Source organism: Halichoeres trimaculatus, unplaced genomic scaffold, assembly GCF_033239565.1.
Source record: "Halichoeres trimaculatus isolate MK-OKI-2021-1 unplaced genomic scaffold, fHalTri1.1 fHalTri1_scaffold_2, whole genome shotgun sequence".
In the NCBI taxonomy this organism is placed as follows: domain Eukaryota; kingdom Metazoa; phylum Chordata; class Actinopteri; order Labriformes; family Labridae; genus Halichoeres; species Halichoeres trimaculatus.
This window is the reverse complement of record NW_027437180.1, coordinates 89,028-112,556: the sequence shown is the minus strand read 5'-3', so window position 1 is coordinate 112,556 and position 23,529 is coordinate 89,028. Positions and strand designations below refer to the sequence as shown.

General features: G+C 41.8%; 1 protein-coding gene across 2 annotated transcripts in view; it reads right to left on the bottom strand.

The window, feature by feature from the left end:
• Window positions 1–23,529, bottom strand: part of tesk1a (testis associated actin remodelling kinase 1a) — a 62,316-nt gene that overhangs the window by 20,367 nt on the left and 18,420 nt on the right. For both annotated transcript variants that reach the window (XM_074693037.1, XM_074693030.1), the window contains one exon: window positions 138–259. In XM_074693037.1, coding sequence (XP_074549138.1) covers window positions 138–259 — 122 coding nt within the window. The remainder of the gene's footprint in view (window positions 1–137; window positions 260–23,529) is intronic.

Below are 23,529 nucleotides of genomic sequence, written 5' to 3'. Positions count from 1 at the left end.
AGTTATAGCGGTTTTGTTTTTCTCTCTCTGATGATAGACGTCTGTCTAACGGGAGTCTGGTTCTGCCTGGGGTTTCTGCCTGTTGAAGCTTACTATCTCAGTGTTGACCGGGGAAACTGTGGCACATTTTGACGTACCTGAGGATGTTGGGATGACAAAGCCTGTTCATTAGCTGCACTTCTCGCAGCATGTTAGCCTTGTTGCTGGCCAGCGTGTTCATTTTCAGAGCCATCACCTGTCCTGTGATGCGATGCTGAACCTGGAAAACAACCAGAGGGTCATGAGAGGGAAGAAGAACATGGAGGGGTGGTTTTACAGATACAGGAGCATCTTTGCTCAGCAGCTGTCAGTGTTCATGGATCATATGTTCTCATTCACAGTTTTCACTCATTCACACTAATGCTTACATCAAATGTCTTACCAAATGAAGAACAAATAACATCTGACTTCTAAACTTTGCTTTACTTATCTGCAGGAGCCCCATGTGACTGTGCATCCTTCCATTTGTTTACTTCTGATAAGGACTCATTTCTGATCATTTCCTTGAGTCACAGAAAACACCTTGACTGTGATCTACAGATCCATGGAAAATCAATAATCATCATCAGCAGCATGGTTCCTGTTCCCCTGATCTCCACCCCTCCTTAATTCAGTGCACAAGACAGATGTGGAAGCGTGGTCCCTGTGTGCTCAGAGTGAGTGAAAGGGGGCAGGGCCCAAGCTTCAGGGTTCAATAGATGACCTGATTAACTGAGGAGCAGAAGACCTGCACCTCCCTGCTTTAACAGGATGACATCATAACTGGCCCCTCTGGGCAGCTGTGGCTCAGTGGTACGCCATCTTCTTTCAGTTGGACGGTCAGGCATTCGATTGCAGTTAGATCAAGGACCAAGAGATCGCATTGTAAAAGCCCCAAAGCGTAACGAAACTTGTTGTCTCTTAGAGCCTCATTCTCAACTGTGCGTACTCACAAATTTCATCAACATTTTCTTACATGAATTTGTTCTTACTTTATGAACAAATGTAGAACTTCCTCAGACCATTGGTACACACTAATGATGATCACCAGCTCTCAGAAAATGTAAACACAGACTCTTTTAGCCCAATGCCTGACAGATTTAAATCACTTTCAGTGAAAGGAAAAATCTTCAAGAATTCAATAATAAAAACTGTGAATTAGGGATGAAACGGTTCATGAAATAAATCTGAACCATCCAGTTTTCCTCGCTCGGTTGGGGGCACGTGTGCTTTGTTTAGTTTGCTTTTTTCTTTTTTCTTCATGTTACTTCTCAGCTCGGAGCAAGTATGTAGCTCTGATCATACACATGCATATGAAGGCGAAGGATACAGCGCAACAGTTGTGGGGAGGTGTGTGTGTTGTGTGTGACGAGCGGAGAAGACAGAGTTAGAGGTGTACCTGTGCGAGGTGCTGTCTGCGAGCACTTGAGTTTTACAGCGAGCTGATGGCGGTAAGAAAGCGGTATCTTGATATCTTTAGGCCATGTCACAATATGCATCTCCATGTATTCACTTAACCTGGAAATGTTGCTTTGATGCATACAATTGAACCTGAATGGCAACACTATTGGTATTTATTATCATTATTGATATCAATTATGTATCCATTTGATGTTTAAACTCACTGGACCTAAAACTGAGAAAGAAAAAAAAACTAAATAAATAGATAAAGGTGTCTTTTTCCATGTGGAAACCACAAACATTCATTTCCATAACTTAGAATGCAAATGAAAATAATGAATTTCAAACACCAAAGTACAAATTTAGCAAATAATAGTGTAAACTATTTTCATTAAAACAGGACATTGTCTGGCATTTCTGTACAACTAATTACAAAACTATCAGGTGTCAATAAGATTATACAGAGTATTTGTCATGAATCGCCTCATTGCTCTGACGCACAACAGACAAAAACAACAGTACGTACTAGGGATGGGACGATACACTTAAACTCACAATACGATGCATCTCGATATGCCCAGGTCACGATACGATATGTCACGATACGATATCAAAAAAGTAAAAATGAAAAATATTACTGCGTCATTACAACTTATTTATTTCTTTTTTTGAGTTGCACAGAGGAAAACATGAGGCCTAACAGGCCATACACAAACAATAACCCTCTCTCACCCTGGGTTCAGTTATCTATCAGCCTCTCTTAAATCATGGCCCTGGCCTAGATCTGGTTCTTCTTCAGAAAAACTAACATATCAACGTGTTCTGGTGTAATTAGTGACCTTTGAGCACACACAATGTCCCCTGCCGTGGAAAAGACACACTCACTAGGGACTGATGTAGCAGGAATGCAAAGGTAAGCCTTGGCAAGGGGGGCAAGTATGGGGTAAGCATATGCATTCACTTTCCACCACTCAAGTGGATTACTGTTAAGTGGGATTGGCATCCCGTTTCTGTAAGAAAGTATCTCAATCTCAATCCCTCTGCTGGACTGCACTGTCTCAACAGTAGTGTAGGAGCTCCCAAGGAGATCTTCTAGTGCTGTCTTCTTTGGTGGGGGAGGCTGTGTTTCGTCCTGCATCTGCCTTTCTCCTTCTACTGGCTCCTCCTGGCTCTGCTCTGCTCCCTGTGCTGCCTCAACCATGACCACGGCCTGCTCTGCTGCTGTCCCTGGTGTTGAAGCCCTGGCCCTACTTCTTTCATCAGTGTCACTTGTCTAAAAAAATAGAAAATAGAAAAAAACAGCTCAAACATGTCTGTCTTTCAATCCCTCACTTCCTCTCTCTCCAAACACACACAGACACTCTCCATCTCTCTCTCTGTCACACACACAGTCACATCTCTTTCACTTAGATCAATTAAAAAACAATATGAGAAATAATTTTTCAGGCTGTAGTCTACACAGACACACTCTCCATCTCTCTCTCTCTATCACACACACAGACACCTCTCTTTCACTTAGATCAATTAAAAAACAATATGAGAAATAAGTTTTCAGGCTGTAGCCTACACATACACACACTCTCCATCTCTCTCTCTCTATCACACACACAGACACCTCTCTTTCACTTAGATCAATTAAAAAACAATATGAGAAATAATTTTTCAGGCTGTAGCCTACAGACACAGTTACATACTCTCACTGACAGCACACCCCCTACCTACCTGGTTCAGTTGCACGTGAAGACCTGAAGCTTTTCCTCGTATCCGGGCATAGACGGACTCACGTTGTTCATCATTCAGATGGGACAGGCTTCGGAAGCGTGGGTCAAGCGCAGTGCACTCTTGCAGCATGTCATTACAGTCCCCAGAGTACCGGTCCGAGATGTCGAGTAGGATAGCACTTTTCATACTGGCGATGGTCTGTGTGTCATTTTCGTCTTGTGACATGCTTTGCTCGATCATGTACTTCAGTGGCATTATAAGCGAAATAGTGGGCTCTTTCTCATCGCAGAGAACTGTTGTGGCTGTCTTCAGTGGCTTCAGCAGTTTCACCATGTCTTCTACATCTGATACGTCAGTGTTATCCAGAGTGTCTCTTTCTCTCGCATTCCTGCGGATTTCTGGGCAGCTCAGCGCTGCTGAGACAGCTGCTTGCTGCTCCAGGTAGCGCACGAGCATTTCATAGGAGCTATTCCACCTGGTCTGGACATCAGTGATGAGTTTATGCCGAGGCAGCTCCAACTGGGCTTGCTTGTTGATCAGGATGGCGGTGGCCGTGGTGCTCTTGTGAAAGAATGTGGTGACCCTTCGCACACGGCCAAGAAGGCACGCGACACGGGGTACAGCCAAGCCTCGCTTACTAGCCAGATTCACAACACGCGCAAAGCACTTGATGTGAGGGTGGAGACCGCTCTCTCGCACTGCAATGTCCATGTTGCTGGCGTTATCTGTGACATAAGCAATTTGTGGCCTCGTTAGCTCCCACTCTGTCAGTGCATTTTTCAATACGTTAGCTATGTTAACACCCGTATGACTTTCACTTAGCTCACGAGTTTGCAACACGAAGCTTTTACTGTCCCATTTCACATCGATGACATGTGCCGTGATGGTGATAAAACTCTGTGTTTGCACGCGAGGTCCAGCCGTCGGTGGTCAGGGCGATGCACTCTGCATTCTTGAGACACTCTTTCACTTTTTGTTTGGTTTCAGTGTAAATTTCCGGGATTACCTTCTCTGAAAAATGTCCTCGGCATGGCATCTTAAACTTTGGCTCCAGCACCTTGAACATTTGGATGAACTTTCTGTTCTCTACCATGTTAAATGGAGCCATATAGTCCGCTATGAACTCGCCGATGAGCCTCGTTATCTGTTTAGCACGCGGACTTGACGGGGGTAAAGTTTGTATGAGTGCTTGTCCTATGGTCAGCTGCCCCTTTTGTAGGCTCGTTTTCGCCGGGTCGTCTTCACATTTTTATGGTGACGCTGCAGGTGGTGGTTCATGTTCGTCGTATTGGAGGTGGTGTACGGAATGACAGCGTAGCAAAGTTTACACACGGTCTTCGTCTTGTCAGTTGCTCTATTGTCGTCCTCGTCTTTTTTTAATGAGAAAGCCAAAATACTGCCAGACAGATGACTTGTATCCAGGCGGAGCATCCTCAATTTCGACCTCATTTGACTCCATTGTGCGGCATTTTGCGGGAAAACTAGTTAGCGCTAATGCTTATTGTCGTCACTTTCGGTCAAGTGCGCTGTAACCGGACGTGACGTCTTTACTTCGCGATCCATTTTTTTCAAACTCGATGCATTTCGTCACGTTTTGTATCGCGATATTTCGCCAAACGATATTTCGTCCCATCTCTAGTACGTACTAAACCCACGACTACACGCCAACGATGTAACCCAAACATGAATGGATTCAAACTCTCTTCCATGCATGTGGTAACCATAGACTGTTTAAAACAGGGGTCGCAACCTTTGGCACGCGTGCCACGGGTGGCACGCCATAACATGAACACTGGCACGATGGCGCCGCTCAGTGTTGAGATAATGCCAACTTAATGTGTGGCCTGATTTCTTGAGTTTGAGTGACAGCTCCAAAACTGGGTGGGTCTCTAAGAACGTGACATCCCCACTGCTACCCACCGATACTTAGCAATGGCAACGCCGGCTGCTAAGAAGATTAAAAAAAGAGCATTCCAGCCTTCATGGACACAAGATTTTGGTTTCGTATTTCTAAAGGACCCTGCTGTGTGCACTCTATGTTGTGAGAATGTTGTATGCCGAACATCAAGTGTTAAACGGCATTTTGAGACGAAGCACGAGAACTCTTTCAAAGACCAAGCAGATCAAGAAGAATCAATTATACGCGCCGTGTCCAGGTATGACAAACAAGCTAGCTCCCTCAAAGTTTTTGCCGCTGCTAAAAACCACGGGACAGAAGCAAGCTATCGCATTGCGCATTGTATTGCAAAGCATGGGAAGCCGTTCACGGATGGCGAATTTATTAAAGGGGCTTTTCTCAGTTGCTCGGATGCTCTTTTCGGAAACTTGCCAAATAAAGAAACAATCAAGTCACGAATAAAAGACATTCCCATGTCAGCTAGAAGTGTTCAGGGACGTATCGATGAGATGGCTGAAAATGTCCGGGATCAGCAAGCAGTTGGATTAAAAGATGCTACGGTCTTTAGCATTGCACTTGACAAAAGCGTGGACGTGAATGACATCCCGCGTTTGGCAGTCATGGCAAGGTACTGTGATTCAACTGTAAGAGAGGAACTGTGCTGCTTGAAGCCAATGCCTGACACAACTAAAGGTGAAGACATAGCCAGGGCGTTAATCGAACATTTTGAGGAACGAGGAATTAACATCACAAAAGTGTTTGCAGTGACCACAGACGGAGCGCCCGCCATGGTTGGAAGACAAAAGGGAGCTGTCAAACTGATTGAAGAGAAAGTTGGGCACCCCATCATGAAACTCCACTGCATAATACATCAAGAAAACCTGTGTGCAAAAATGTCAAATTCGGATTTTAATGAAGTTATGGCCACGGTGGCAAAGATTGTTTACTTCATAGTGAAGCGATCCGCACTGATGCACCGGCAGTTTCAGTCCCTGCTGGAGGAGCTGGACAGCTCATACACCAATCTCCCTCTCCACTCAGTAGTGAGATGGCTGAGCTGTGGAAAAGTTCTGGAGCGGTTTGTCAGCTGCTTTGATGCTAATAAGGTCTTTCTGGCTGAAAAGGGCCAAAAGTATCCAGAAATGGAGGACAAGAAATGGATTGTGAAACTGATGTTTCTCGCGGACATTACGGGACACCTGAACGAACTCAACCTCAGACTGCAAGGTGCAGGACAGACTGTTTTGGACATGTTTGAGACATGGACTGCTTTTGTTGGTAAGCTTTCAGTATTCTCAAATGACATTTCCACCTCCACTTTCAGCTACTTTCGACACCTAAGAGAGCTGTCCTCCCGCAGCAAAATCAGCACGTACATGCGTGAGCTAGAGTCTGAGTTCACTACACGATTTGTGGATTTTACAAGGTACGGACCAATGTTCTCTTTCTTGATCAAGCCCGAAAGCTTTGATGGACATGATTTGGATGCGTCTTTGATCCACTGGATGAACACAGAGAACATGGAAATGCAGCTGATTGAGCTGAAGAGCTCAACACTGTGGGTGACGAGGTTTGCAGAGCTCAGAAAACAGTTAGAAACCACTCCAGTGCAAGATCACGGAGCCTGCATCCTCACCTGCTGGCCATCTGCACCTGAGAAGTTCAGCTGCCTCAAGGACATTGCACTGTCACTGCTGTCAGTCTTTGGATCAACATACCTCTGTGAGCAGGTATGCTCACACATGAAAAACGTGCTCCGTCCCAACCGCAGTCGATTAACAACGGAGCACTCTGAGGCATGTTTGCAACTTAAAGTAAGTAACTACAAGCCCCAGATCACAGAGCTTAGCCAAGCAAAGCAGGGATCACACTGACTATCTGGTGGGCATTTGTCAATATGATGTTGCCTCAGCCTACTTAGTTTTAGTTTCAAATGTTTAGCTTTTTGTCCATGTCTTTACAATGTGTGTGTGTGTGTGTGTGTGTGTGTGTGTGTGTGTGTGTGTATGTGTGTGTGCGGGGGGGGGGTCCATGCTGTTGTGATATAATACAGAACTGTGATGACTGTCAGGTTATGATTTTATAGGGCTGGTTATGGTTGTTTTGTTGTGATATAATAGGCCCACAGATGTAGTTATGGTTGGTTGTTTTTTTGATGATTTCATACAGGTATACAGCTGCACTGTAGTCTCAGTTTTGGCCTCTTTTCTCAATGCAGTAGGTTTTAAAATGTGTTTCTTAAAGCAATGCTTTGTGTTTTATATAACAGAAAACAATATCTAAAATGCAATATAATATTTTCAAAATTAATAGAATAAAATACCATATATGTTGTAAATAGTTTGGATCTTGCGTCATAATTCAATTTAATGTTATTGTTGATCATGGCACACTTGTTGAGAACAAGATTTTAAACCGGCACTCCATGTCACAAAGGTTGCCGATCCCTGGTTTAAAACATAGACGTAGTCTCACGTCACCCATCTGTTTCTGAAAATGGTGCACAGCGGCCATATTGGTAGTGGCAAGGGCTTCATGTACAGCCATAGGGCGCCTGTCAGTCATGTGACCCTGAGCTGTGCCACTGATTGGGCGAGCTGGCGATCTAAATATCCTCTGAACTGCAGAGTAAGAAAAAAAAATCACTCCCCGTACAGTGGGAGCCGGTAGTAAAATCAGCGACTCAGACAGGAGACATTTTTTGAACCAGGCAGTAAAAAGTTTAATTTCTGCTTTAAAAAGCTGCTTTTTTTTGGCTTGGTGTGTTTGTGACTTCTGGTACTTCTGGAGGCAGCCTCGAGCGAACACTCCAGAAACAGCAGATCGTAGCACTTCAGCATTGTCTCATATTCTTTAACCAGAGGTTGCTGCTTGGTTGTAACTCCTAGAACTTCCCCTCTCTCTCAGCAACCCTATAATTTTGTGATTGGCTGAGGTGATGCACTTTCGTCCAATAGGAAAGGAGTGTTGTGTTTCTCTGTTGTTTTATTAATCTTGCTGGCACTTTTGGCGCTCTACACAGAAGCATCCGCTATAACTGTTTCATCCTGCACCAAACGCATGACAGCATTCAGGAAACAGGTTTTTCACATTCTTCAACCGAAAATGTTTTCATGCTGATCATCTGAAACACTGAATCCAAACCATCTCCAAATTATCCAGCCATCATTTATCTTTGACTAACTTCTCTCCGGTGGCAGAATCCGTCTCATGTTGTCGTGGAGTGAGGGGAGGGGTATTTGTCACGTCACAGAGGTAGGGAGGCGGAGCAGAGATACACTACAGGCACAGAGAAAGGGAGAGGAGAAACAGGAGTGGCTTTGCGTACCATGTGAAGAAGTGTACTGCTAAATAATACGCAAAATCAACCATATTGGTACAAACCATAGAGCTATTTTTATATCATGGAGATGAAATCTATCGATTTCATTAAAATATCCATACATCCCAGCCCTGGACTGAGTGTTGCCGACTCAGAGACTTTGGCCTGTATGCATGACAAGCCATTAGTGAGGAAAACAAATTGTTTGTACTAACAGCCATATAAAATGGATTGGTGGTATGCATGAGCCATGTTAACAGGCTAAAAGAGCGTTACATTCAATGGAGGTATAGCCCACCATTACAGGGGCTAATGGCAGGATTACAGCGCCTGTTCAGCTATCTAAACGCAGGCATCATGTGATATGTTACAGTTTGAGATAGTGTTGCACGATATACTGATACAGAGAAAGTATGGATTCCCCCTGTTTTCAAAAAGTAAACAATACCATGTGTATTAAGTATCGATACCCCAAGACATTTTTTGACGTCTGAATCAGACATTTTGACTCAGGCAACTTGTGAGTCAGCAGCCACCGAGCTGGGTCCTCTCTCCTCTCTGAGCAGTGGGTGAAGACTTGCTCTCTTTCCAAACTGTGTGTGTGTGTTGTTGTGAGGTCAGACACTGAGCCAGTATTTGCTTTGCCGTTTTCAGTCTGTTCAGACAAAGTTGTTAACGTGCATCTTAATCACCTAATCTCGTGCAGACTAACTCACAGTTTGATTTCTTAAGCTGCATGCAAAGTACAGAAGGAGTTACAGTCATGGCTTCAAGTCCCAGCGCTCCTGTGAACCGGCTGAAGCTTGATGAAAATGCCAGTGCACAGAGCGAGGTTTGCCATCACTCTGTTTGTGAAGCCGACAGTCGGGGCGGCTTTGTAAACTAATACAGGTTTCAAAGCTCATCTGTCAAGCTTACTACCAACACACACACAGAGGAAACACTACAAACATGATGAAGCACCTCACAGTTCAGCATCCTCACCTCCTTAAAGAGCAAGAGTGACAGATTCAAACGACGTGTCCAAACACAAAAGTCAAACGAGTGTCAATGACTTTGTGACAAGAAAACTAGTTCACCACTGCTCGTAGTTGCTAAGACAAATAATCAGCACAATATGAGCTGCGTGGAGCACATGCAGCACTGAGTCACAGAGCTGTGGGGTTGACACAGTTTAAACCAGTGACCAGTAGTTTTCTAACTTCAATGATGATAGAAACCTACAGGAGACACTAAAGTGTTGTATCCGTGAAAGAGCTTGAATAACACGCGTACACTTTTTTTAGAGTATTCATGTTAAAAGTGTGCTTTTCAGTGTATCAACACACACACTGGCCCTCATTTATCAATATTGCACAGAGATTGGTGTATATTTTGGGTGCAAATTGGAAATACGCAAGGCCGTGCGTGGGATTTATGAACATGTGCGTACCGCCCACATCTGTGCGTACACAGCTGCAGCTGATGATAAAAGTGGCGGCTGAAAACCATCGTAATTATACTAGTCACGCCTATAAATATTCACTGGCTGGCATTTCCCCGCCTGCTTTTTACGACATGGAGCGACAGAAGTCGACAAAGAAGAAGAACTTCACAGATGTGGAGATTGAAACGATTACCAGAGTGGTAGAAAGACACAAATTAATACTCTTTGGAAGCAAAAAGAGTGGCATTAAAGGAGGCCAAAATAATAAAATATGGCAAGAAATTGCTATATTGGTGAACAGCGTGGGACCTGTTAAGAGAACTACTGAAGAGGTGAGTAAATTAATGACAATTGAAAAGAGGATTATGCTTGTTTAAACACCCACACTGATTTACAGGTAAAAAAGAAATGGTCTGACTCAAAAATAGGAACCAAAAAACGTGTTGCAGCTCTTAGAAAGAGCTCCACTCAGACCGGTGGGAGAGGACCGGATCCAGGACTACAGCTGACACCAATTGAGGAGCGGGTGGCTGCTCTGATGGGTTCAGCCACTATAGAGGGTGTACTTGGCGATCATGGAGACTCTGATTCCCCTCTCGGTAATTTTTATTCAAAGTGTACTCATTCTTAAAATGTAAAGTTGCATTAAATCGACAAATCATATTTCTTTAAATGTGCTTTTATTGTAGTAGACGAAGCAACACCGGGGCAAAGCAGCGCACTGGCTGCGGGAGGTGGAGAGGCTGAAGCGGGACCTTCGGGTTTGCAGGAACCTGTCCCCCAAGCAGCAGCAGCCAGACCCGTATCCCGCATCGCCCCCCACCGACAACGAGCCTCGGTCTTGACAGAGGAGGTGCTGGAGAGACAAAATGAAATATGTCGGCAACTCGTCCTTATAAATAAAGCTCTTCTGTCTATCAATGACCCTCTGAATAAAATTAACGATAACTTAAAATGAAATAAAGTTACTTATCACAATGCTATGAGTTTTTACTTATCACACTTACATTAAAATTGTTCGATGAGAGCCTGTCTGAGCTGTACAGCCTGAGGTGCAGCTGGACCGGGCCATGGATCCCTTGGGATTGGCTGCTCTGGGAGCGCGTTAAATGGCACACCGTTGTCCTCCGCGATGTTGTGCAGAACAGAACAGGCCAGGATTATGTGGCACACTTTTTCTGGAGAGTACAGGAGTGTCCCTCCTGCATGCCCAAGACACATCCACCTCCCCTTCAAACAGCGTTCCACCGTAGTGCGTGTCTTTATGTATGCTTGGTTAAACCGCTGCTCCTGCTCCCCGTGCGCATCGGCTAGGGGGGTTATAAGATAATCCAGCAGCGGATAACCTTTGTCACCTAAAGCATGATATTCAATTAGGATAATGATAAATGATTTCGCCTACAATGTTGCCAGTGGTCTGTTACTCACCAAGCAGGTAACTCTGTCCTCTTAAAGCTCCCTCCTGCAACCTTCGGCCCACATTGCTGTTGTTAAATATGAAGGCATCGTGGGTGCTCCCTGGCCACCGGGCTACAACATTCAGGAGCCGTAGTTTGGCATCACTGATGAGCTGCACATTAATAGAATGGTAGTTCTTTCTATTAACATATGTGTAATCATTAACCGATGGTGGTTTCAGACGCACGTGAGTGCAGTCAATTGCCCCAGTGACATTTGGGATGCCAGCAATCTCATAAAATTCTCTCTTAATCATCGTTTGCTGGGCATTGTCATATGGGAATCTTATGTAAGTTTGGGTCAGACCTCGGATGGCTACGAGTACAGATGGCAAGATGCGGCTCATGGTTGGCTGGGTTATGTCTGATCTGTCCGCTATCTCCCTTTGGACTGACCCAGTGGCCAGGACACCCAGCGTGGACAGCACCTGTAGAGGGACCGGGATGGCACAAGAACGCCGGGTCTCTCGTCCTAATTCTGGCTCCAAGTTTGCGCACAATTGTAAGAAAATATGTCTCGGAAGACAGAACCTACTTAGCAGCCATTCATCCAACTCACTTAAGAGGTCTCTCCGGTCACGGAACACCCTCTCCCTTCTAAGTGCCGCATTCACATCCTCCTGAAGTGCAAGGTCTGCCATGGCTGAGGTTGGTTCCGTGTTCTCTTCTCCCCTTATATAGCTGTGCTGGACCCGCATCAGCCAATTACATTCTTGTCATCACTGATTGTAATATTCTGGCATCGAATTATTAACTTTAGTCAATAAGCTTGCATCAAACTATTAACTTTCATTTTTGTAATGTAAGATACTTAAAATAAAGCAAAAATCGAAGTGCATTCTGTTTTAGTATTTTTGATTCTTCCGTGGAATGTGATCCACGGTCCAGTAGGTGGCGGTAATGCGCGTCATGGATGGTTTGCCGACCGTCTCACACAACAAAACGATAGAAAAAGAAAGAACAGAAGAAGCGACCTGTCCTCCTGGAGTTGTATGAACGCGAATCGTTTTCACACCATCCTCATGTAAACGCGGGTGGCTTTTGGAAACGCAAAGGAAGAATCGTTGTGGGAGTCTCCGTGTAATCTGGGCCTTGGGGAGCTGGCTCTCCTGGATGCTGTGATGGAGGTCCAGCAGGGAAGCAGTTATTTCATGTCTTCACTCAGTTTGCTTTATAACTCCCCTCCATTACTGCACTTTGTTTATTTTCGTGAGCTGCTGTGACAAAAAAATTTCCCCCAATGGGATCAATAAAGAATGTTCTATTCTATTCATTAGAGACACTATTTAACATGAAACTGTGACATTTTAAAATGTACATTGTTATATTTTGAATTGTAAAAATGGAGTTAGTGTAAGTTTATGCAGGACACTGAAGTCCTAAGCCCAGCTGTGATCAGCTGACAGGCTGATGTTCAATCACCAATCACAGTGTGTGTCTAATGTTAAGGCGGTGTATTCAAATCACGTCTTCACTCTGTGTTACCTCTGCTACCTCTTTGCTACCCAGCTGCTGCTGTCTTGATCATTTCTCCTCCACCCCAGCCTCCTCTTATTAAGACTCTTTTTGTGTCATATTGATCTGTATGTATCTTTTTTAATTTGTATGTACGTATGGGGTTTTGCTGTGCTGTCCTTGGAAAGCTCGAGCAGGCTGCTTGGCTAACCCAGGGAGTACTCTGAAAGCAGAGCTTTAGCCCCACTTCTAACTGTATCCATTTGGTAATAAATGGTTCAATGTAGGACAAGAGTGTTCCTGACTGAACTCAGTATTTAATTTAAGGTTCAAATAATATGTGTGATAAGGGTAAAAATGCAACAATTTCATGGTTTTTTTTAATACATTTAGCCAGGATGGAAGTGTTCACAAAACCCAGCTCGGTTCTTATCACAGTCCTGTGGTCACAGTTTTTGGTTTGGTTCGATGTACATTGTTGTTGTTTTTAACACCCCAGATTACCATATACCCAAATAATCCACTATTAACAGATTATTTGTAATCAGTTCTGTCATGTATCATCATGAAAAACCTGAAAGAATGAGACTGTTTCTCATTCAATACATCATTAAAGCTGAGTGCTACTTTCAACATGCCAACTCCTCAGTAAGGACAGTCACTATTGGCTGTCCCAGAAGTCACTAAAAGCCACTAATTGACGCTGCTGTCTAATTTGCACAACAATTAATGTGCATGAAATTGTTGTGAACTCTGTAAAAAAAACTAATTAGAAAGAAAGCAGATAAAACACAACATCATTAATATGTTTAGAAACACAAATGAACTTTCTTCTGTCCATTCTTGTTTTTTTAATTTCTAAATATCAACCCTCCTCCTTTATCTGGGCTGAAGTGACCATAGTGAGACACACACTTGGTCATTCATGTGAATGCAGTTGTTTGCTCTGGAGCAGCAGGAGGAGACTGCTGTGGGTGAGGAGGACTGTCTCTGTGTTTTGGATAGAGGAGGGACTCACACATGCTGACCACTGAGGAGATCGAAACACACTTTAACCTCAGATTTTCCAAACTCCAGAACAGTCACAGGAATTGTTGTCTTTAAAAAAACTCACCAGAAGGGTCTGAAAAGTCATTTAACGTAGTGACCAAGGCCTGCCTGAACATTCAGTCATTAAACAAACAGGACCATTAGTCCTTATTTTGTTTTGGAACGGCCCGTTTAGCTGCAGTGTTAGCCACATGCTCGACTGCAAATAATCGTCCAGTTCTCTAATTACACCATGAAAGAGACGCAGGTGCAGATTATGTCATAATTAAGGAGAACCTTCTGGAAAACCCCATCAAACAAACTCAAACTGCGCATGTCTAGCACTCATAAACTGGCGACTAGTAACAGTGTGACTGAGAGAAGATCAAGAAAAACTTTTTTTAGAGGAAGATATGGAGATTTTATTACAAGAATACACAAACAGCTGTTATCAGTGAGTCAATCAGGTAAAAAAAGAGAGTTTGGTGATCTTGAACAGAGGAAATGTGTGTGTTGTTTCCGAGCGCACAGTAGAAAACCTCAAAAATAAAATCAGTAATATGAAAGCTGCTCTGCAGAACAAGCACTGCAGCGATGCCCCAGTACCTGGATGAATATCTCTTACAGCAGTTGATGAACTCCAACATTTCACCACTCATCCTGGAAGGACACAGACGTATGAAGCAAAGAGTGAATCAAACTTGTAAAACTGACGGCAGCGAGCCTCGCCGGTTTGAGACGTCGATTGTCACTTTTATCTCATCTGTTAACGGAAAAATGTGTCTCCTAAATCTAAATTTGCTGTATGGCTACACATCACACCTTTCCAAAGGCTTGTCCACTGTCTTTAAATATTTCATCTCAAACTAGTGTGGTCACGATGCCAATATTATAATTTGATTCGATACCTGCCTAAAAAATTTCGATACCGATACTTAACCGATACCATATAATAAGGGCTAAGGGAGATTTGTAAATTGTGCTAATATTACACACACACACACACACACACACACACACACACACACACACACACACACACACACACAGAAAGTTTTATAGATTACATGCGGAATCAAGTCCTGGAGGGAACCTGAACTCCTTTTTTTATTCTCAGGAATAATTCAACTAAATAGAAAACCAGAAAATAGTCACTGTTGTACAGCAGTGAGCAGGTGAAATAACCCTGCCAGACTTTAACATCCATCTATTGTTTTCGTCCTCAGCACACTGTGGTTTTGCTCACACTGACCCTCATTTATCAACCTTGCGTACAGCGAAATCAGAGCGTATATGAGGTGTGCGCAAAAAATCACCACCGTTTCGGCATTTATCAATCTAACGTGAGCGTACGCTGCGCTCAAAAGGTACGCCAACTCAGGAGGTAGTGTAAATATACACCACTCTGGCTCACTCTGGCTCAACTGGAAATGTGGCTGAGCGCGCAGCCTTCACCTGAAACTGCAAGTACGCGGTGATGTCAGCGTTTCACCCTGAAACGCTCAGCTCTGTGTTTACACGAAGCTGGATGGAGGAGCGGATTCAGATCTTTCCACTCTGGGGAGCGTTTTCAAAAGATTGCGTTTTCACTGAAAACGCAACGTGGTCTCATGTAAACGGAAGGCCAAAACGCAACGAAATGTTTGCGGAATTGACCGTTTTCGGCGTCGTGTAAATGGGGCCTAAAGAGATCCCGGTGAGGGGACGGGGAGTGGGCTGTGGGGCTGACACTGTAGACGCGGATGTGGATGCACCATCATTGTAGAATGATTCTGGTTTCGTGAACATATGCACGGTGGGGAGAGGAAAATTGGTTGGTGCACACGTCCTGAATCCAACAATGATTCTGCATAAACACTGAACTTTTGTACAGAGTAAGAACATTTCTACGCATCTATTACTGAATGAGGCCCACAATGCTCTGCTGCTTCACACTCACAGAAATGTTTACCCAACTTTTAAGATTTATGTTCATTCATTCATTTGTTCATTCATTCATTTTATTAATTTGTCCCTTGAAGGCCGATTGGGTGTATTTGTCATGTTATTTAATTACATAGCAAATCCCTATTTATTTTTGTATAACTTTAATGCAAACCTACCTGATAAACATTACATGATGAATATCCATAAAGCCCCCTCATTGCTGTGAATGCAGCAATGCATTCACAGTATATGTTCTTCTGTGACAAAAAAATTTATTTGCTGTGAATGCAGCAATGCATTCACAGTATATGTTCTTCTGTGACAAAAAAATTTATTCTTTTTTTTTTTCTTCTTCATTCTTCCGCCCGCTTTTTTGGACCGCTAAAACTCCGACAAACTTCAACCGATTTTCACCGTTCAAACTTCAAAACGTGTGTTTCAGTTGGGACAAGGGGGCTATGACTCTTCAGAAACTTTCTACAAATACTTTCTGAGATATTTCAGGATTTGCGCGTTTCTTGGTCTCATAGAGATGAATGGGGAATTTTTAAAATTTCCTCTCTTCAGGACATTTTTTCAGCCTGCTTCAAACCCTCCTCATTCAGTCATACATTCAGCTACAAACTCCATTCAAACTTCAGAATATTAAGCTATCTTTTGGCTTCATTCAGTGGGTTTCAAATGTTTCCTAGCATTCATAGTTTCTTCACAATGACCCTTCAAAGGTCATGATGCATTTCAGCTCTTCGAGCCGTTTAACATTGGTGTGTATTGGACGGAATGTTTTGGCTCAGAGTGGGAGATTCAAACGACAGAGCACGGAGAGGGGGAAACAAGACCTGAGAAACTTCTGGGTAAACTGCTCTCTTGGCCACATTTTTTGAGCTATCAACACAAATAAGCCCTCAGCATGTAAGTAGTCTTGTCCTGCTTCTGACAAAGTGGTTTTTAAAGCAAAAGGATGGAGCACTTTTTCACAAAATGGCCAACTGTCATGAGAAGTTCAAAAAAATCCCCATATACCTCCATGTTAATTCCTGAGGGGTTTTCTCAGAGATCAGTAAATTTTCCCTCATCTATCTATCGCTCTCGTGGGTTCGTTTCTTGACCTTCATGCATGAAATTTAGACGGACAGCTTCCTCTGGGTCTCAGGATTCCTACGGTGTGTTCATTTTTATTCTAGCCCTCACGGTTTTGGCAAGGTGACAGGAGATTCGGACTCTTGCTTTGCCACAAAATCTTCAGAAGATTACAGTAAGAAGGGCAAAGTTGTGCACCTGCACCTGCTGCCCTTGACGAGCTGGTCACCGTGGAAACCTTTGATCTCATGCAGCTGTTTATAGTAACTCATCAAAACATCCAGGAACAAAGACAAGCATGTGTCTGTTAATTTATCATTGATCACCAATGTAAAATCTGGCTTCAGATAAGCCTCAGCAGACAGGTTTACATGATTGAACACACACACACACACACACACACACACACACACACACACACAGGGCAGAAAGTATCACACTTTAACAGCATTTGACTTCCATTTCCCTGAGTCAGCTCCTTATTTTCCCAGATTTTTTTCTTTTAATTTAAATTCCTTCCTTTAATTCCTGAATTGATTCAGCCAGTCAAACTTTTAAATCCTATTTTAGATTACACTGATTCATGCTTCATGATCATTCTTTTTGTCAGAATTTCAAGCACCTTTACACCCTGATTTCAAAGGGAATGTGTTGGGAATCAACAGACTCCACCAGCTCTCTGATGGCAGTTGGTAAACAATGATCACCATGGCAACATCTGGCTTCAGATGGGCCTCAGCCTACAGGCTTACATGGTTAAAAAACTCACACACAGGACACACAGGATTACATTTTAACAGGGTTTAAGATAGCCGACTTACTTTTCCCCTCAGTCAGGTCATTATTTCCATCAATGTTCTTTAAAATTTGATACATTCCTTTAATTTTTGAATAGACGCAACAATTTCAACTTTAAATTCCTTCATCCATTCCATTTATTCGACCATTTATTTCCTTTCATCCAAGAGTTCATGGCAGGCTAATTCAGCATTCTGCATTAGCATTTCAGTGCAAGCTTTCCAGGAGTTCTTAAAACAATTTTCAGACATATCCTCATTCATTCATGTTCAGCATTCTGCATTAGCAGTTGAGCGCAAGCTTTTACAGGAGTTTTTAAAACAATTTTCAGACATATCCTCAGTCATTCATGATCAGCATTCTACATCAGCAGTTGAGCACAAGCTTTTCAAGACTTCATTCAACCATTTTCAGACATATCTTCAGTCATTCATGTTCAGCATTCTGCATTAGCAGTTCAGCGCAAGCTGCTTCAGCATTCTGCATTCACAGCGCAATTTCTTCAGAAATTGCTTTTCTAGTTCTTTTTTTTCTTCTTCATTCTTCCGCCCGCTTTTTTGGACCGCTAAAACTCCGACAAACTTCAACCGATTTTCACCGTTCAAACTTCAAAACGTGTGTTTCAGCTGGGACAAGGGGGCTATGACTCTTCAGAAACTTTCTACAAATACTTTCTGAGATATTTCAGGATTTGTGCGTTTCTAGGTCTCATAGAGATGAATGGGGAATTTTCAAAATTTCCTCCCTTCAGGACATTTTTTCAGCTGGCTTCAAACCCTTCTCATTCAGTCATACATTCAGCTACAAACTCCATTCAAACTTTAAAATATTAAGCTACCTTTTGGCTTCATTCGGTGGGTTTCAAATGTTTCCTAGCATTCATAGTTACTTCACAATGACCCTTCAAAGGTCATGATGCATTTCAGCTCTTCAAGCCATTTAACATTGGTGTGTATTGGACGGAATGTTTCAGCTCAGAGTGGGAGATTCAAACGACAGAGTGGGGAGAGGGGGAAACAAGACCTGGAAAATTTCTGGGTAAACTGCTCTTTTGGTCACAATGTTCGCTCCACATAGGCATATTATATGTCAAAATGGAGGAGGGCTTGTCCTGCTTCTGACAAAGTGGTTTTTAAAGCAAAAGGATGGAGCACTTTTTCACAAAATGGCCAACTGTCATGAGAAGTTCAAAAAAATCCCCATATACCTCCATGTTAATTCCTGAGGGGTTTTCTCAGAGATCAGTAAATTTTCCCTCATCTATCTATCGCTCTCGTGGGTTCGTTTCTTGACCTTCATGCATGAAATTCAGACGGACAGCTTCCTCTGGGTCTCAGGATTCCTACGGTGTGTTCATTTTTATTCTAGCCCTCATGGTTTTGGCAAGGTGACAGGAGATTCGGACTCTTGCTTTGCCACAAAATCTTCAGAAGATTACAGTAACAAGGGCAAAGTTGTGCACCTGCACCTGCTGCCTTTAACGAGCTGGTCTCCGTGGAAACCTTTGATCTTATGCAGCTGTTTATAGTAACTCATCAAAACATCCAGGACCAAAGACAAGCATGTGTCTGTTAATTTATCATTGATCACCAATGTAAAATCTGGCTTCAGATAAGCCTCAGCAGACAGGTTTACATGATTGAACACACACACACACACACACACACACACACACACACACACACACACACACACATACACACACACACACTCACACACACCCACACACACACACACAGGGCAGAAAGTATCACACTTTAACAGCATTTGACTTCCATTTCCCTGAGTCAGCTCCTTATTTTCCTAGATTTTTTTTCTTTAAATTTAAATTCCTTCCTTTAATTCCTGAATCGATTCAGCCAGTCAAACTTTTAAATCCAATTTTAGATTACACTGATTCATGCTTCATCATCATTCTTTTTGTCAGAATTGCAAGCACCTTTACACCCTGATTTCAAAGGGAATGTGTTGGGAATCAACAGACTCCACCAGCTCTCTGATGGCAGTTGGTGAACAATGATCACCATGGCAACATCTGGCTTCAGATGGGCCTCAGCCTACAGGCTTACATGGTTAAAAAACTCACACACAGGACACACAGGATTACATTTTAACAGGGTTTAAGATAGCCGACTTACATTTACCCTCAGTCAGGTCATTATTTCCATCAATGTTCTTTTAAATTTGATACATTCCTTTAATTTTTGAATAGACGCAACCATTTCAACTTTAAATTCCTTCATCCATTCCATTTATTCGACCATTTATTTCCTTTCATCCAAGAGTTCATGGCAGGCTAATTCAGCATTCTGCATTAGCAGTTGAGCGCAAGCTTTTACAGGAGTTCTCTAAACAATTTTCAGACATATCCTCAGTCATTCATGATCAGCATTCTGCATCAGCAGTTGAGCACAAACTTTTTTAGACTTCATTCAACCATTTTAAGACACATCTTCAGTCAATCATGTTCAGCGTTCTGCATTAGCATTTCAGTGCAAGCCCTGCATGACTTCATTCAACCATTTTCAGACACATCTTCAGTCATTCATGTTCAGCTTCTGCTGTAGCATTTCAGCGCAAGTTATTTAAGACTTCATTCAGCAATTTTCAGACATATCTTCAGTCATCCATGTTCAGCATTCTGCATTAGCAGTTCAGCGCAAGCTGCTTCAGCATTCTGCATTCACAGCGCAATTTCTTCAGAAATTGCTTTTCTAGTTTGAAATGCATTTCAAAGGTTTATGTATTCAGAACAGACATAGTGTAATTACTCCAAATGAACAACAATTTGATTATTTATTTATTTCATTCATTTCAAATAAAGTATGCTTGTTTGTTTATCCATTTAAAATGAATATATTTATTTGAAATACCTGCTAATGAAACTTATATAATAAACTAAATGCAATTAAAATGCATCAGATTTATGTAAATCTTTTTCACTGACTACAAACAAAACCTAAATGACACATAAGAAAAGTCTGGCCACCTTGTTGACTCAACAGATTTATTCATGTCAAATCCTCCATCTGATACAGTAAATGTCAAAGGCTTCTCCATACACAGCAAATTACCCGGTATTAAAATTCCAAAAGGAAGCACGCACATACTGCACAGCAAATACCCCCACGTTAAACTTCCAGTGTTAGGCCAGTTCAGAGTGATGTTTTAAATTCTTGTAGTTGTTTTGAGGTATTAAAGTCCATGCTAGTGTCAAACCATACTACTGTGGAAGTCACTTTGCAGTGTTGATGGAAAACAACAGCGCTGTTAATTTAAACACTCCTCATTCATGGTTGTAATAATTATGTGTTTTACATCAACCTGTCCTTTGATCTGCACTTTTGACCCAGAATTTGCTTGTAAGCAAACCCTCGCAGTGGAGTTCAATCAAAATTATGTGTGGGTTGTTTGTAACTTTCTATTCAATCAAAATGAAACAAAAGTTTTTGGCAAGAACTGCACTGTTTTGAAATAAAAAGCAGCTCAGAAACCACATTTCTAAGTTAGTCTTAAAGTGGATAAAACTTTTTTCATGTTTTCCTTGTGCCTCAGGGTACCTAAAAATGTGTTGTATATATTCCCACCTTATTATTAAATGTTTTTTAATGTCTTTTAATGTAATCTTAATGTCCTAGAATTCAAATTCTTTATTTTGGGACCTTAAGCAGATATGAGATTAAAATGTGATTAATTAGATTAATTAATTACAAATCCTGTAATTAATTAGATTAATTTTTTAATCGCTTGACAGCACTAGTCCCCAGATCTCAATCCAATAGAGCACCTTTGGGAGGTGGTGGAACCGGAGATTCTCATCATGGATGTTCAGCCGACAAATCTGCAGCAACTGTGTGATGTTATCATGTCAATATAGACCAAACTCTCAGAGGAATGTTTCCAGTACCTTGTTGAGTCTGTGCCACCAAGGATTAAGGCAGTTCTGAAGACAAAAGGGGGTCCAACCCAGTACTAACAAGGTCTACCTAATAAAGTGGCTGGTGAGTGTGTACGAAATCAATTCTGAATACATGAACCTTAAACATTTGAAATGAATAGGCTTTATGGATATTCATTTTAAAAGGTAGGTTTGTTTTAATATTAACAAAAAAAATTATTGGGAATTTGTTATGTAGTTAAAGTATAAGTTAAGTTAAATTACATAAAGTTGGGTTAAAAATTTCTGTAAGTGCATTTGTGATCAGGTAATCAAACCTTAAAGCTTTTTCTCAGCCAGCTCTGGGAAATAAGTTATGATCATCTGATGTCAGGTTGAGATCCCAAGGAAAGAAATGCATTACATGTATTTACTCTTCTAGTGTTCTTTTTAAAGACAAAAAAGGTATTTTTTTACCTTGACATGTTTCGACAACGGCAACGGGCAACGGGGGGCGTAGTTGGCGGGACAGACCACGTGATCAATCTGTCCCACCAGCTACTACCGGAAACAGCTGACAAAAAGACACCACACAGCTGTCTGGATGGCAGCGTCTGAAGAAGACGGCAGGTTGCACGTCCAAACATGTCAAGGTAAAAATATACCTTTTTTGTCTTTAAAAAGAACACTAGAAGAGTAAAGATTCTCAGAAGACAAGGTGAATCTAATCAGTAACATTACATGTATTGTCATCTCAAGAAAATGGAGTAAATCAAATGGATGGAGGCATGTCTGGTTAGGGCTTCCATACTTACTCATCAATGATCACGATAACTACGAAAAAAATGGACTAAGGTTGAGTTCTATGAACTACTGGTTAACACAAACAGGTCCAAAAACTTTTGGAGTTGCTCCAGATCATTGCTCCTGCCGGAGTCAGTTCAAATAGGCTTAGAGGCTGCAACTTAATCTGTCAGAGCATTGATCCCAATCAAAGCGCATCCACTGAAAGTGTTTGTCACAAACAGACTCGGGTTATTATTGGAGCCCTATTACACTTGCAAAGAGTTCCTTGAAAACATCTATACAGATACATAGCACAAAAGAGTGTTTCTGATCTATAACAGAGAGGTATGTTTCTGATCTATGACTGAAAGTCATGCTGGCATGACCAACTGAAGCAATTGAATTTATTTGGTTCAACTATTTCCTTTTCATTAGTTATAGCAACACAGAATATCAAGTTGATAAGATACACAGAAATACATTGGAAACCGCAACCTAAAATATTTAGTGTGATCAATTAAAAAGATTAGATTACTTTATCTTATTGATAATTCCCTTTTTATAGTGCAAAAACTGTACAATAAATACAATTTCAAAATTTCTTCAAAAAATATTTTCTTCATAAACTGGATGATCTGAGTTTTGAAGTCGTTAACACCAATATTTTCTCTCTGTTCTTGGGTCAGTTAGCTTAAAATCATTTTTAGTTTATTTTTTACAGTGTAGTAAACTGATAAAATAATAATCAGTCATACTTTGTGCAATATTCCAGTTTTTGTCAGAAACATTGGTTACACTAAGTGACATTTATCAGTTTCACCAACTGACCCCATCTTTCACCCAATATTTTTTTTTCCCAATGTTAGTGGCATGTCACAGTAGTTTAAGTGACAAACTTGATGGACTGTGGGTTTTTACGTGTTCCTATTAACCACTGCATCTGGCTTTCATTATTTCAAACACAATAAAAAAGAAAAGCTGTTTTTAATCAAACAATTAACAGTGTAGAACATCATTACATATCACAAAATTGTGATATCGTGATATTATCGTATGGTGACCCAAGTACCATGATACGTATGGTATCGTTAGGTTTTTGCAAATACTCACCCCTTAGTTACTATGCTGATTTTGTTCAAGTTTAGGGCCACACCTGAGACTAAGATACTTAAAACCAACAGTTGAACCAAAGTCTGACATTTGGTTTGTTTTATTGTTCTGAAAAGTGAGGTGACATACCACATTCGTCCACATGGGGCATGAAAATTGATAATCGAAGAATTTAAATCAATATTAAATCGAAACAATATCAAATTGAATCAATATCGAATCGAA